Source organism: Strigops habroptila, chromosome 4 (genome assembly GCF_004027225.2).
Source record: "Strigops habroptila isolate Jane chromosome 4, bStrHab1.2.pri, whole genome shotgun sequence".
Lineage (NCBI taxonomy): Eukaryota > Metazoa > Chordata > Aves > Psittaciformes > Psittacidae > Strigops > Strigops habroptila.
The window spans coordinates 63,350,007-63,366,144 of record NC_046358.1 but is presented as its reverse complement, the minus strand read 5'-3'; the positions used below and the strand labels follow the sequence as shown (position 1 = coordinate 63,366,144).

At 35.9% G+C, this 16,138-nt stretch overlaps 1 protein-coding gene across 2 annotated transcripts in view; it reads left to right on the top strand.

Moving 5' to 3' along the window:
- Positions 1-15,871, top strand: part of LUZP2 (leucine zipper protein 2) — a 175,044-nt gene extending 159,173 nt beyond the window's left edge. Inside the window, exons 10-12 of one of the 2 annotated variants that reach the window (XM_030481771.1) lie at positions 4,105-4,191; positions 14,368-14,445; positions 15,262-15,871. In XM_030481771.1, coding sequence (XP_030337631.1) covers positions 4,105-4,191; positions 14,368-14,445; positions 15,262-15,366 — 270 coding nt within the window. In that variant the 3' untranslated portion in view covers positions 15,367-15,871. The remainder of the gene's footprint in view (positions 1-4,104; positions 4,192-14,367; positions 14,446-15,261) is intronic. The other variant, XM_030481770.1, reaches the window with a different exon arrangement.
- The last annotated feature ends 267 nt before the right edge of the window (positions 15,872-16,138 follow it).

Below are 16,138 nucleotides of genomic sequence, written 5' to 3'. Positions count from 1 at the left end.
ATTTTGTCAGTTAGGAAGAATAAGAACCAGGACATAAGCATGACCTGATTAAAAAATGAATTTTGTAATTAGACTGGTGATATTTAATCGCAATCTTGTGTTGTCTCTTTCTTCTCTCACACTTGTGCACACACACATGCATTTATATATAAATTACTACATTATTCATATCAAGTTTATATATCATGCTATACTTTAGGTATTATATATGATTCTGTGTGCACACATGTGGAGTATCTGTGCACTAAGCATTATTTAGAACTACTTAGATTCTCTTATGGTGGTCATTATTGATTAAAATATAGTTTTGCCTGTAAACGTTTAGCCTCACTAGGTTCTAAACGTCTGTGATATATGGGCTTCTCCTTAGTGTTTTATTTTCCTGAGCAGCCTCACCTAGCAGCTGACTCCAATAATTTCAGTTTTTAATTGTCTCATATGCTTCATACAAACATATGCATGTCTGCTACATGACTAGGAGATGGTGATGTTTTGTCCTGAGCTTACTGTAGATTATTACTTACAGGTTTCACAAGGTCATTATGAGGAAAAGTATTCCTAAATTTTGTTTCCAATTAATTTAGGTATTTTAGCTCCCTCTGTTGTATAGTCTTACCAGAAATCTGTTTTGTTTACATTGCTTAATCTTCTCAAAGCATGTGACTTAGATATGCTTTATCTTGTTTGTAGTTAAATAGAAATAAATACATCATTTTGGCTCTGTATTGAAAACTGAGGCACAATGAATTGTCACAGAGCTGCTCTCATTGACGCTGAGAAAATGGATTGCATACACAAGGGGTTTTCACCTATCAACTTCATGGAAATATAAATGAGAAACTGCAGTTTTACAAGGAAGTGAGACAACTGAAATAGTTGAGTGATGATTCTGCTAGAGAACATGTATTTATATTGTCAGAAAAATGCAACACTTTCAAAATAAGCTGTGCTAGGAAAAAAACCCAGCAGAATTCAGAGTGCAATGATAAGCAGATGTGGCTTCTTTTTGTTTGCACATAGCTAGGTATTTTGGGAATTGCTTTAAATTGGCATCTATTGCCTACTTAGATCCCTGGAATAGCTCTCCAGATACTTCTGGAGAAGGGCACTGCTCTCCTGCAAGACCTGTCTCCTTCACCAGCCGCTTGCAGCTGCCTTGGAGGCATTTGGGTATCAACTTAAACACTATATGCCTGAGCGTAGTTAATGGAGTTCCACTCCCTACTGTAAATTCAAATACATTCTTGTATACTACCAGAGGAAAGTGAGCTATTGCTATTTGAGTTTCTGTTTCTGTGCTTCTTTCTTATTTTAAGCACATTTGTGAGTTTTCTATTCTTCATGACAGACTCCCCTGGAGTGGGCGCTATGCTCTGAGCTCTAACAGCAGGTCTCATCCTCCAGCTCTCTGGAGCTCAGGGAGCACTGCACTGGCTCTCATGTAGAAAGGATGTTCAAGTAGAGACAAGTTCCACTGGTGGTGGTTAGTAGCTGTTTTGATTTTTTCCCCGAGGAAGTTGACTTTAACAGAAGAATTATCTAGTAGGGAATACTTCAAACAGCACTTGAAAACTTCAAGACATCTTCCCCAGATCTTGACAAAGGAGACTTCTTGACTTTTTTTTTTCTTTTAGCATAGTTTTTTTAAGAGAGGAAGGACCCCAGAACACGTAACAAAGAAAAATCTAAACAATAATGTACATGGTATGTCCAGCATGATACCCTCCTGGGAGGCAGCTGCATATGTGAGGTAAAATTCTGCACCCGTAGTAATGTGATGAAAAGGGTGATTTGGGAAATTAACATCTAAATATGTCATCTGTCATCCCCAATGATCTATTTGAAAGAACAAGTCCTTTCCCTCTGATGGATGTTCAGCCATTTGAGGTCATGATGAATGTTCAACTCGGAGGAATTCCATTACAGCCAACACAAATGCCTGTGAAATGTGAAGAAAAGAAAATATGGTCTTTTGGTACCCATGTTAAAGATGTCCTGACAATTTTCACTTCTAATGGGAGTGAGGTGCAAAACTTCTGATTGTTGTGCTCAATGTTAGCATAATGTATACACCAGTAAGCAGCTGTTTTCCACCTTAAATGTATATAGTGCTAAGAAAAGATAAATCAAGGGTACTTCTGTTTACTTTAGAAACAGCATGTAGAAGTTAAAGGATCTAGTACATTGTGGAATTTGTAGTCTTTTGACAAGAATTTCCCTATAGAAGTGTAACTCTGTAGATGTGCATTAAATAGAAATAAAAACTGAGCAATGTCTCTCACACTTATTGTTGAATAATATTGACTGTGTAATAGAGAAAAACTAGTTACCTGTGCTGTTAACACAGACAAATATATGTGTATTTGTGGCTGCCCCATCCCTGGCAGTGTTCAAGGCCAGGCTGGACAGGGTTTGGAACGATATGGTCTAGTGGAAGGTGTTCCTGCCTGTGGCAGAGAGTTGGAACGGGGTGAGCTTTAAGGCCCCTTCCAACCCAAACCAGTCCGTGATTCTATGATATGATTCTAAATACATACAGAATGACCATCGCTGTTATGGAAATATATAGGGAGTTCTCATTTATTTCTGCGTGTGAGTTGAACTGTGGAAGATTTTAGTCAGGATATGAGGAAATGTGATCCAGTGATTTCCTTTATACTATATGTAGATATTAATACTTATTTGTCTGTGATGTCTGTTACTTTAAATTGTCTGAAATTTATAGGGCTAGGAGGACAAGTCAAAATTCTATCATACAATCCAAAACACTGCTGTGAACTTCCATAGTTGCAAATGAAATCAAAGCTGCTCAAAAAGAGGCGGGGGAAGGAAAAGGACTATTTGTGAGGCATTACATGGCAATTGGCCTGTGTCCATGTGTGATATACAGACATCCTGGCTTCCAGGAGCAGTCAGACAGAACCAACTTTGGAAAGGAGATATATCTGGCTCTTGAGCTATGCACCTTGCCCAGAAAAGCTCTGACAATTTCATCCACCTGCTACATACAAAACTGCTCTAGTTGTTCACAGTAAGTGCTACAAATCCTTGAGCAATTTTGAATTTCCTAGATGTGGCAATAAGACATTTCCATCCAAAGGAACAAGACAGCCTAAGTAACACAAAATAAGTGCATTGATGGAACCCATATTTGTGTTGGCAGGTCATCTGGCAAGCAGTTCTGTCAATAACACTGGCATCTCACATGAACAAATGCTGACTAGAGAGTAAAAGTCGTGCAGTCATGCCAAAGTTTTTTTTTGCCACATGGGAACAAGAAAGATCCGATAAGACTATTTCGAATATAGGAAAGAATTGAACTCTGTATCAAAGTCAAAAAAACACAGTGAGAGAAGTGTGTTGATCTTTTAAACTAGAACTCATGACGTGCAGATCATGATCAGCTTTGACTAACAATATGATAAATAATTGGTGATGATGGTTGCGCAATAGCTCAATTAGAAACCAAACATGAAATGCAGCAGACCTGTTGGTGCTCCCTGGCTTGGCGGGATTCTGAGCAGTGCAGCTGTGGCAAGTGATTTTTTAAAGGCTGTTAGAGTATCTGGTCCTACTGGTAAGGCAATCATATGAAAATTGAAACACCTCAAAAAATCTTGGATTTTGGTTTAGGAGAGAAAAAAGAGGAAGGTTTCTAGGATACAGTATTACACTTGAATATTTTCAGAATGAAAGAGGATAAGAATTGGAAATTCTCCTGTTTTCTACTTTCCTAGATGTAGAAAATGCTGTAAACACTTGAAAAGGTGGCACTGGGAAAGTGCTTTCTTGAAGACAGCCTCACCTAAATATCCCACGCCTACCTTTGTTGTGTAGAAATGAGTGCAGCATGCTGAGAAATCAGCTATATATGCTGTGTGTATAATTTGCTAATCTTGAGCAGGATTCAAATTCTGAAACAGGAAGCATTATGCACAGGCACTTATTCTCTTCATAAAATTTGCTGAAATTGCAGTGTATAAAGTAGTTAACAGTTTGCAATACCTGACTTACTGGGTTTTTATCATTATTCTGACTTTTGAAATGTAACTTGCTTGCAATGTAATTTCTATGACCTCTTTCTTTTCTATTTCCCATGTCTAGCGAAATGCCTCAGCCGAGAAAGAGAATTTTCACATGGCATTGAGAAAGGAGGAAAATCAGAGCTTCCAGGACTGCGATTCTCAAGATGTAAGCTTCTCTCACCTAGAAATCAGAGTTTAATCTAAATTCTATGAAAACGTTAATGCCTTAGAGGATTAGCAATGTGACTTACTTTTCCTAGTCAAGCTGGTGCATAGATATTAAAAGCCAGCTATATTCTGCACTAAAGTGCTGAAGAGCAAATGCTCTTTGCTGTCAATCTGTGCAGGTATACTCTCTGGGTTTCGTTTAAAGACTACTTAATGGGTAGAGCTATTGCACAAAGAGCAGGAGTGGAAAAGATGTGATTTGATGTTCAAACGTTTCAAGAATTGGCTTGTTCCCGACGAGTTGCCACATTACAGTGAGATCCAGAACCTTGTTTACATATTGTTTCCACTAATAATCAGGCAGAGCTGTCACAGATGCTTCATTTGATAAAACAAAACCTTAAGGGAGATGTAAGAGGTGACAGTGTAATAGCTGACAATATGTAATCATGTCCACTGCCAGTTTAGGAAAGCTGCAACTGTGCTTTTCTTACGACACATCTGACATAAAGCTGAATCTGCTGCTTTTACTAAGGCAAAACTCTAATTGAAACAGCATAGTGGGAGCTGTCAACAGAAATCCCAAATGCATGTATTATGCCTGAAATAATAATTATGCAGATAGAATATGAAAAAAAAAAAAACCCAACCAAAAAAAAAAAAACCCAGGAAGAATGAGACACACAAAATTTGTTGAGTGTATTGTCTGCTCAGTAGTCGAAAAAGCATAGTGCTACCTTGACTAATTTGCAGGTGAAATATAGAATACAGCAGGAACTACTGAACATATTACCTTCCTCCAAATACAACAAACTCGTCTGGAAGTAGCTGGGTAGCTTGCAGGTAGCAATCATAGCGATGTGAAGAAAAGTTTGGAAAGCAAATCTTAGATAATTCCGTATCCAACAAATTGTAAAAATTTGTATATATTATCCATTTGTTACAAATACACTAGTAGTTTATTCAATTATAAGTGATCTCCCCACTGCCACATCCTCTAGAGGGAGGCAGAGATGCGGAGAAATTGAGTATCCAGGAGAAAAGTGTGTTATATACTGTTGCACCTTTCTTAATGTCTAAAGATGAGGGGAACTTCATTTCTTATTAATAATAATAAGAATAATTAATAAAAATGGAAGGAGGAGAAGAAAGAATAAGATGTAAAATTCTGAAGTTGGAGTGAACTTCATTTAGATTATGACTAGAGGTTGGTTGCCATCTGGGAAAGTTATGGAAGTTTAATTTAGGTAGAGGCTGAATTGATTTTGGCTGAGTATTTGTGGAAAAAGGTTCAAGCTGCTATTTTTTACAGAAGTGGATACATTAAAGCAGAGAGAAAAAAAGAAAGTTGTTAATGCATTTCACAAATCAAGAGTGTTTAATTTCTGTGTCAAGTAATGCAACGAAAGATACTTAAAAGATGCAGTTTTCCACAAAATCAATGATTTGGGAATTTTGATTAGGGAGTAGTGGTGGCTTTTTGTGCTTTTAGCAACTGGTATTTTTAGCCGGTAAGTATAGAATGTCTCTTGGTATGAAAAATTTGTCAGAGAAAGCAGAAAATTACTCCAACTGGAGTTAAACATTGTGAGGAGTCAAACTGCTTTTCATAATTCAAGTTAAATTAAAATCTAAGCCTCTTCTCTGCCGTCATCTAAGTGACATTATAATTCAAAGAAAAAGATGTTAGGCTACATATCTAAATTAGAGTAATAGGATTAAGTTTTATATCATTTAACCTCTCAATTATCATATTTTAAGACCAATTCTGTATTCTAGGGGACTTGCATTTTCTTTAAGTTTTAAATCTTTAAGGTTTGTTAAGTCTGTATTTGACAAAGCCTCCTGTATGGAGGAAAAAGTAGTAAAATTAGAGAAAGCATACCAGAAGGGTATTCAAATTCACTGTTCCTTACTAGGTAACGTTTCTCATTGGAGAATTAAGAAGGCAGTAGTAGTATCAATCAGTATTATCTTGCTTTTGAACAAATTTCATTTTCCAACTGAAAAAAATGGGTATTGTCTAACATCTATAGTTCCATTCTGTTCATATTTTCTAAGAATCTAGGATTCACACTAATGTCCAAAGATTTCACCTCTCTGTGCTTGCAGTATCTGTTAGAGGGATGGCTTTGAGAGCCAAGTCACAAAAAAGATTGTAAAGACAGACACACCTCCAAGCAAGGAAGCCATAAATAGTCTGGTGTTTATCCCAGTCAGAAACAGAATCTCCAGTGTTAATATATATATAAATTGTTCAGTTCACTATTTTTTGCAATTGATTGGTATGGTCCAAAGAGAATTCCAGGAGTTAATTCTTAGTACAGAGAGCTGCAAAGCAATATTCAGACAAGAACTGTTTTGGAGAGCAGCAAGCTGCACAGTGCAGTAGCATGGCCTCTGGCATGCAGGACAACTTGCAACAGCCCTGTCCTACAAATGAAAGAGTAGCTCTATGAATATAGCTCAGGTAATACACAATATACATTATAATTTTAGAGAAATGTTTATTTTCAAATTGTGGCTGCACTCCGAGGGCTGGATTTTATTGCTAGAGAGGTATTAAATAATTCTTTTCTCTAGAGAATTTTCTCCAATTCTGTGCTGTCATCCCCACGCTGACCTATGAAGTTTTATAAGAAATCCGTCCTTGCTCTCAGGATTCCACACTTGAACTTTTGACAACAGTTCATTTGGAGTCTGTCAAGGGAGAATAAAACATCCCAGTTTGTCAGAATCCCCTGATTTTTCTTTAAATACCACACAAACTTCAATAATGGAAATGAGAAAGTTCTCTTGTAAATCCAGGGATTGATTGAAGAGAGGCGGTAAAATTTTTAAACAGAACTAAAGCATCAAAATATGTTTTTCACAACTGTTCCAACTATTTTACAAGTCTATGGACCTACCTTGGCTACTTTGTGGCCTATAGGTTGCTCTCGGTGATAAGAACAGTAATTTTCCTGGTCGTTAAGGTGAAGCTTTTTATTTTTTCTTTTACACACCCTGGCCATCTGAACATGGACTGCATGGGCCATATAAATAGTACAGATGGTGACACGGGGCTGGCAACTTCCTTCCACCTTTTATTGTTATTTTTTATATCTTAACAGGTATATATATTGCTTTAGAGACAAGGAAGAAATCAAATTAATTAGAGAAATGAATAAAAATGCTTCTTTCTTGAAAAGTCTTGATGACTTTAGAGATACCACCTTAAATCCTGAAATAACCAAAAGCAATTTATTTTCCTGAAGGTACATAGTACTTCTGTAATACAAGGCCGTGAACACTTTTGCTTTGAGAAAATTCCAGACTTGGGAATGCATTAGGGTTTTTCTCATATTTTTATCATTATTGGTTTTGTGTGTGTGTTCTTATCTGAAGTTTTTTCAGCTGTTAAACTCTCGATGAAGGAGGTATAGGCCGGATGGCTGAGAACATATGACAGGTTCTCATGTGCCATTTCTTTAAGAAAAATAAATGAAGGTTGAGGCCAAGATAAAAAAAACATGAATATGCTTAATTCAGTATTGCTTAGAATTTCATCAACGCTTTCTCAGAACTTTGCAAAGATCCTCTGATTGTGTCTCTGGTTAACAAAATGTGATTTATATTTTGGAAGAATTACTGTAGTAAAAACTGACCAGAGAACATGCAGCGTGTCACTTCTTAAGGCAAAAAGAAAGGGAAATAATAGCTAGCTGTTGGTCTCAGCTATTTTTTCAGTCTCTATGGTTAAGCATCTCTCATCTCTCTCTCTTTCTCAAACCCTAATCCTACTACAATTTTTTCTTTGTGATTTTATGCATGTTCATAATAATTGATATAGTTTACATTGGAATGCATGCAAATGAAGATTTGTTCACAAACAGGATACAGGCAGGCCAAATTATATTAGAAGGTTTTGAAATTAGGTACTGATGATACCTTACTTGGTATGGAATTTGACATGGGGCCTCTATTTAGTAGTATTCTGTTAGAGGAATCTTGTCAATACTACTTTTTTTCCGGAGATGTTTTCACTATGACCAGCTGAGAGTCTCTGTGCAGAATCAGAATTCTGCAGAGCTCTTTTCCTGGTATCATTTCCCTTTTCCCTCTTTCCAGAAGCCTTGGGAGTTGGGTTTTTCTTTTTTTTTTTTTTTTCCTATTACAGGAGAAACTGGTGCCCCTTCTTCATAGTAAATAATTTTTGTAAGTAACACGTAATTTAAATCCACCTATGCAGTAGTGCTAGAACATCAAACAATTTATAAAGTGATTCTTTATTTTCAGTTCTCATCTTAGATTTCTTGCTCTTTGTCCTTGTAGGCTCTTCTCTGGTAAATAAAAGTGATTATGCTTTTATTTACCACCTTAATTTCCTGCAGTAAACAAATACTGCATGCTCATTAATCATTCAGTGACAAAGGATGCCAAGTATTGGAGCAAAACTTGTACATGTTCTAAGCACCCACAGCATTTTGCTTCATTTTTCTCCATCAGTTTCAGTCGCAGAGCTTTGATCACATTGTGTTCTCCCATTGTTTCCCCAAGGGAGTAATGAGAGGGGGAAAAAAAGGCATCATTATAACAGAATTTCAGCCTGATAAAATTCTTCAAGTGAATTCAGTAATTCTATTCCCTAAATGAGGACTAGAAGGTCATAAAAGAGTTACATCATCTTAGTTTAACCATCCACTCAGTACACTGTGCTCTAAAATAGGAGAAGGATATGAAAAACTGCAAAGGTGTCTTATGAAAACAGCTATACGCACTTCACATCTTGCTATGTATCTTTCTTCTAAACTATGAGGGTTAAGGGGATTGACATACAGATCTGTAATAAATTAATGAGCAAATCTGATAAAGCGTATCCTTGAATAAACTGTGGACCTAACTTAGCTAGTGAGAACTAAGCCATCTATCTAGTTTGTCGCTTGACCTAACCATACCATCCTTTTCTCCTTAGCTGATATAGTGTCTTCAGAACCAGCTCAGTGCTTTCTCCTCCATTGTACTCTACAAACATCCTGCATATCTGCTTTAGTGCCTACTGAAGCCACAGCGAAGTCTGTAGTGATGTGGAGGAAAGCTGAAGCTGCAATGTTTGGTCTACTAAATCTATATGATATACATTTGCAGCAGCAGAATTGTTTTCTAATTATAAAAGCTGGATATAATACCACTTATTTAAAGTTCTTCATTTCCTGTCCTCTTGTGGTATGTTGGGTGGTTATTTGAGCAATAAAGCCAGTTCTTACTTGCTGTGTTGACGCGGTGAAATATCCTTCTACTTATATTGTTGAGCAGTTTTCCGATCAAATTGCATAGTTTACTAACCACGGGACATGCAGAATTTTAACTGGCTTTTTGAAAATTCTATTTAAATGAAGATGCACACTTGGCTGATCCACTTTTGTAATTTATACATCCTGCTGTGAACTGCTCCAGCTCTGCTGCATAATTCAGTAGGTGAACTGTATACACTAACTTCTGAAATTTTGCTTACTTTACTGATCAAGCAGTGTTTTCTATAACCAGAATTTCGCACAGATACTTCCTTAATTAAACTGCACACATTAATTAAAGCAGCACAAGATTTCAAGGTATGCCCGACCTCAATTGTCCCATCTTGTTAAATTTCTCACTGTTGTCAACATTTTTTCCTCTTGCAAATACAAAATATATTGCTTAAGGCAAAATGCACTTGTTGCAGGAAATTTTTCTTTTACAAGCACAAATAAATTATTAATGTGTTTCTTAAAGTTTACATAGACCAAGTAATAAGCATTCAACATTACTAAATTTGATCTGTTTCTCTTCTATGTAGAAAATCAGAATAAGACGTCTGTTGTGCTTAGTCATAAAAATTTTAAATGTTGGCCAAGCTAAATTCTGGGATCTGTCACTAATGATTAGTGTACAACACATTAAATTATTATAAATTTTCTTAAAATGAGGAAATATTAGGGAAGGGGAATAGAAGAGATAAGCTCCAGAGAAATCTATCTTTCTGTCTTTTTTCAGCGCTCTGAGTCATAAAAGTCCTTCAAAGACTACTCATTATTTACTTAACTATGTACATGGATAAGTACTGACTGTGATTATAAGCATAGAAGGTTTGCTTCCTGAACATATTAAAAGGGGATTGCTTGTGTAGGCACATGTTATTGAAGCTAAGATGAAATGTACTTTGTTGAGAAGTCTTTAGAAAGGGAAGAAAATATCTGTAGCAAAATTCCTCTTCATCTGATGAACCTATGAATGTGACTCTTGCAGTTCAAGTTTCGACAAATGTTAAGTTGAGCTGGGTGAGGAAGACAATGAAATGGTGCAAATGCTCCTCCAAGCCTGGGGAGGAAAGCATTGTTTGTGGCCAGTGAATAAACACGAATTGAATCACCATCCCTGGAGACATTCAGGACCAGGCTGGATGTATTTCTGGGCAACCTGATCTAGTTGAAGATGTCCCTGCTCATTGCAAAGGGTTGGACTAGATGAGCTTTGAAGGTCCCTTCCAATCCAAAGCATTCTATGGGTCTGTCAACTCTGAAACATCAGAGATTGTGCTTCTGAATGAGTCTAGGATTTAGTCTGAAATCCCCGCACCCTTTGAAACCAACAACCTAAGGCTCCTTAAAGGAAGGCAGAAGAAAGCACAGAACAGTTAAACTACCATGTTCTGTTGCAAATGCCAATGGCAGGAAATAGACTTCTGTAATAAAGTTAAAATTTGAGAACACTATTAGCTTTTTTGCTGTTGGTTTTGTAATGCAAAACAGTACACTAATTCTTTTCTTTTATAATCTTGTATGAAAAGTTGGTTATAAGACAGCTTTTCACCATGCTAACAATAATTTGCATTTTTTAAAATGCTGCAAGGTTTTAGTCATCTAGTGTTTTTCCACTAGATTAAAGCATGTGTGTTGAATTATCTTCTCCTTACTTAATAGCTTCCCAGGTGCTTAGTCTTGCCCACCTCTACCATGTCCTCTGCTTTTTGATCTACATTCTTTACCCACCTGTCACTTCAGGCACAAACAGAAAAGCAGCCAATATTATTTAGTTGTATTAATATGTTGACCCTATCTCTTCCAGTAGACACTTCTAAAAAAATCTCATCTTCATAAAACACATGCAAAAATTTTTGGGTTGGAACTAGATGATCTTATGGTCCTTTCCAACACAAACTATTCTATAAAACAGAAAAACCATGCTGACAACATTTCAACCCCTTTATTTTTCAAAAAGCAATTATTTTTGCTTTCTGCTAGTTTCCACCATGTCAAGCTATCATTCTGCGTTTTTGTAATTAGTGTACCTCTCACAGGAGTGAACCTGACTCGCAGAGAAGGGCAGAAAAAACAAGTTTAATATATTGGAGGATTTTGTCTGTCTGTCACTCATGGCTGTGAAAGGTATTCTAGTGCATTGGTATTATAGCTCCCCATTGGTCTGAGGTGTTCTTTAGGTGAGGGAAAGGGTGGGTGTGTTTGAACATTTATGTATTTATATATACATAGACCTGCACTTATATACACACTTATGTGTGTATATCTATATAGTTCTGCATACCTATATATATATGTGCAGACTATATAGGTCTGCATATATACAAACGCACAGTGATTCGCATGGTATGACAAAGAAGACAACTGCAAATTGGCAAATATGAAATACTGGAGACATAAATCTTCACTGCTGTTTTCCTACCACTACAGCCATTGTTATCCGGTCTATGAAAAGAGCATGGAAGATTAGTCACAAAGCATTGCTTTTATCTTTAGCTTTTCTTTTCTCTAAGGCAAACTTTTTTCTCCTTTTTTTTAAACTTCTTTTCATAAGTCTTATATAGTTAACCTATATTTTTTATTAATTTAAATTAATATTTTTGGATTCCTATTTTCTCTGTATTGTCTTGGTGAAATAGGTTACCTGATTTTTTTTTTTTAGTATGTACCATTAGATTATGGATTTGTAAATGATCTTATATTTCAATGGTTCTATTTCTGTCCTTTTCATTACACAGCCTGAATTGCTCTTCCTTTGTTGACCTGTAACTTTTTTTGTCCTCAAGCTGCTCACCTGGAAGTCTCTCAAACCCTCAAATTTTTCTCAACATAACTAAGTGGAAAACATCTTCTTTAATCTAGCTCACTGGTAAACGTTTTAAACACAAGTACTGACAGGACCACACTTTCAAGCTTTTGAAGTATGAAAATTTTATTTTAAATGTCTACTTTTAATATAAACCCCCTGTTGTTATTTGACTTTTTTTCATAAACGTTGTAGGTGCTTTATCAGTAGATTATTTTTTTATCAACACTACCCTAATTAGTCTCCATAATGTAACACTAATCCAACTTTTATTAGCAATTTTGTGTCATGGGAAAATTTTGAGAGTCCTCACCATCACTCACTTCCCTTGCACCATCTCAGAGGCTGACTTCAGTAGCTTAAACATTACTAAACCCCACCTGAACTGCTGTAAAATCCTTGGCAGTACCAGTGTCACTAGAAGCTTTCAGGAGGGAGGAAGTTGTATCCTTTCCAAGTAGTTTTCTTAATAGCAGTCTTCATTTTGGTAATCACACCTGTTCATAAATCAACTTTGTTACAGGCAAGGGACTGTCAGAATTTCTCAAGTGCAAAAACTTAATGAATTTTCTTCGCCCTTACTTTTTAATTAACTCCAATCTAATGTCAAGTCTACGGAAAGGATATTTATTAAATTTCTTGCTATTCAATTTGCCTGTGAGGATGTTTATTTTCCATGTTTTCTGCTGAGTGAAGTATTTTTTAGAGTTGTGTTTTAAGCTGTTACAGGATGAATTCAAATTTACTTTCTGGCTTAGTTTCTTTTTGGTTTGGTTTTTTGTTTGTTTGGTTGGTTTTTTAAGAAGTCTGTCCAAAAAACACAAAAAGCCTCAAAACATACTATTTAGAGATTTTTTTCTCTCTTTGCCATTTGGCCTCCTAGACCCAAATAGTTTATTCTACCCCAAACAAATGTTATCAACCATAATTAAAAAAAATCAGAAAGGCCAACAAACATTTTAGTGGATATTATTGGAATCTTCTACTTGAAGGTCTATTTGCATGCATATTCCTGTCAGCACGTCAAAGCTCATGTCTATATACTAATGATTTTTTTTCACCTTTCTTTCATTAATATATTGGATTATGTCTGATGAGGAAAAACTATTCTATCTAGGCTTTACTTAGATTCACAAACCTTCAAGGGCTCATGCTAAATGGGAAACATCTCAGAGGAAAAGTTATGTTTAAAATAAACAAAATTACTATTATGTTGGAAAGAGTCTTGATGACTTAAAACTTTAAAAAGCCCCTCATTTATTTTCACTCCATTTAAATGTACCAATTTTAACAGCAAGCAAGTAGCTAAATTCCAATGTGGACACTTTTTAAAGTAATAATCAAAGATTATCAATGTTTTGCTGTATTTCATGTTTCAGTTTTCCACCTATGGCACCATTAATCCTTCTCCAGAAGGGACTTTAATTTAATTACAGCAGAAATGGCAATGATGGATAAATCTCTGCTTAAGACTTGCAACCTGAGTTCTCGTTGCTTCAAAAAAAATTTGTGTAATGAATTTTATGTTGTTCGACTCTTTTTTCCATGATATTACAAAGCATATTGGCAAAGAAAATTACATTATTGCTGGAATAAAACGATAGCATTGAATGTAACAAGCTTTTCCATACCTTGAGAGTCAGCTAACTTCCCCATTTAGGGAATTCTTATAGCTAAGAGATCTTGCTAAGACAAGAGAATAGTAATGAAGAAGTCCTAACTGTAATGCTGGTTTTTCAGCTGTGTGTTACCATTTCCCTCACCTGTAACAGACAATTATATTTACTTATCTGTTCCATGGGAACGCTGTAGGGATAAAATTCATTATTTGTGATGAGATTTAAACATGAGTTAAAAAAACTACATAAGTGTTAAGTTCTTAAACTTGCAGCCACATTAGACACATTAGTGATGATGGGAGTACGGAATTCACTTAGCTATGAAAACTGTTTTGCTTCACTTCATCAACTAGGCTAACCTGGGGTTGTTGAGGTTTTTTGGTGGGTTTTTTGTGGGGTTTTTTTTTTTTTTTAAGCAATGAATCTTTTAAGAAAAAATATAAAGTCATTAACTCTGACATTTGTATTGACAGGTTGGCAAGACATGTTTGGGGAATCGCAGTAATTCAACATCTCATTTGAAGACAGCAGAATCAGAGACAAGCTTTCAGGTATTCTGTTTCTGAGTAATTCTAGGGGTTTTATTAAAAGGTCTTGTAAAGCATGCAATTACTTGAAGTATATGTACACATTCTGCGCTACTGCTTTTGAGACAGAACTGCTTTCTCAATTCAGACTTTGACCATATGCAGTTAATCAGTTCGAGATGGGTTCTGGTTGGTAAAAATTAGAGAACTATTTAATACTTGAAGAACTGGACTAACCTAGTGGTCAAATGGCTTAATTTGATAACGTGATGTCCATAGCCCTGGGAACAGAGAAGGGAGAGGTTTCTGAAATAACTGTATATATATGGAATTACGTGAAACTGTATGCAGCCATATTACCATTGGAAGAAGTTGTAAGCAAGTTGTACATCTGAGTTCTTTGATTTGATAGACCAAGAGAAGAAGATACAATTCAAGGCCAGGTTGGACAGGGCTTTTAGCAAGCTGGTCTGGTGGAACGTGTCCCTGCCTATAGCAGGAGAGTCAGAACTAGATGATCTTTAAGATACCTTCCAACCCAGACCAGTCCATGATCCTATGAAATCACAGTAATTATAAAGCAGCATCAGACTTGTGTGATTTTGCACTGTCAAAGATTGTTAAATATGCTTCCATTAGTAGAGATCAGAATCCTTTTGTAGATGCAGTTGATGAATATCACATCGAGCCACAGTATTTTAAGTCTGGTACATCAGCTGAACAGAAGTACAGTTCTGTGTGCATTATTGTCATGGATTTTTAACACAATTCTTTCTTTGCTTACATATGTGCCTATCATATGTGCAGTGTTTAAACTGATGCTGTTTTCACCTTCAACAGAAGTTGCACAGCTCTCCATGGACTAAACCCGAAGATAAAAAATCACCTGAAAGGAATGAGAAAAAAATCGAGGAGCCTATTAGTACAAAAAGAAAAAAAATCTAAGCACTACTAATTTCCGTTCAAAATGCTTATGACTTGCTTCCATCCTCATATTGTTTTTAGTCCAGAGGCATGAAATGTACCAGGTTTCTAAAGCATGCATTTTTCACTGTTTTTTGAATGTTTGTAAATTAGTCTAGAATAGACGAATTACATTCCAGCAATAATCCAAAATGGATGTTTGAAGAAATGCTTTGCAATACAGTCTGATTTTCGAGCTCTTGTTTATCTGATTAGTAATTGCACACTATAAATTAGTTTCTTAGTAGACAACTGTCATTCTCAAGTATTTTCACAGTCTCTTCTGTTATTGCAGTTTAGGTTTTAAATCAAGTTCAGAATTAAGTTAATATGGGGAAAAAACATTTGTGTAAACATAGTCTAAGTACAGTATAACTCATAAAAACTGTAAAAACGGAATAGTGGAGGTCCATGTATACTTACCTTTCAGTAATACCATTTCAAATCTGCTTACTTAAAAAATAAAAGACTTTTTTTTAATCTAATGGCTATCACAACTAGTCCTTTTTTTGAGCACTAAAGTGCTGACAGAAATGCAGAGTTAGAAAAATGGGGATAGAATTGGTCATGGCTTTTAGGGGTCAAGCAAAGATTTTTGCAGGTGCAACTACGTTAAAATTTTATAGCTTGTGTACCAGTCATGGGAAGTCAGTTCTATCCCCTATGTTTATGCTAATCTCAACAGGATAAACATACTTTGAATGGTAAAACCCCATTTTCTCCAGTACAGGTGGCTTTTGGTCACTCCAGCAGA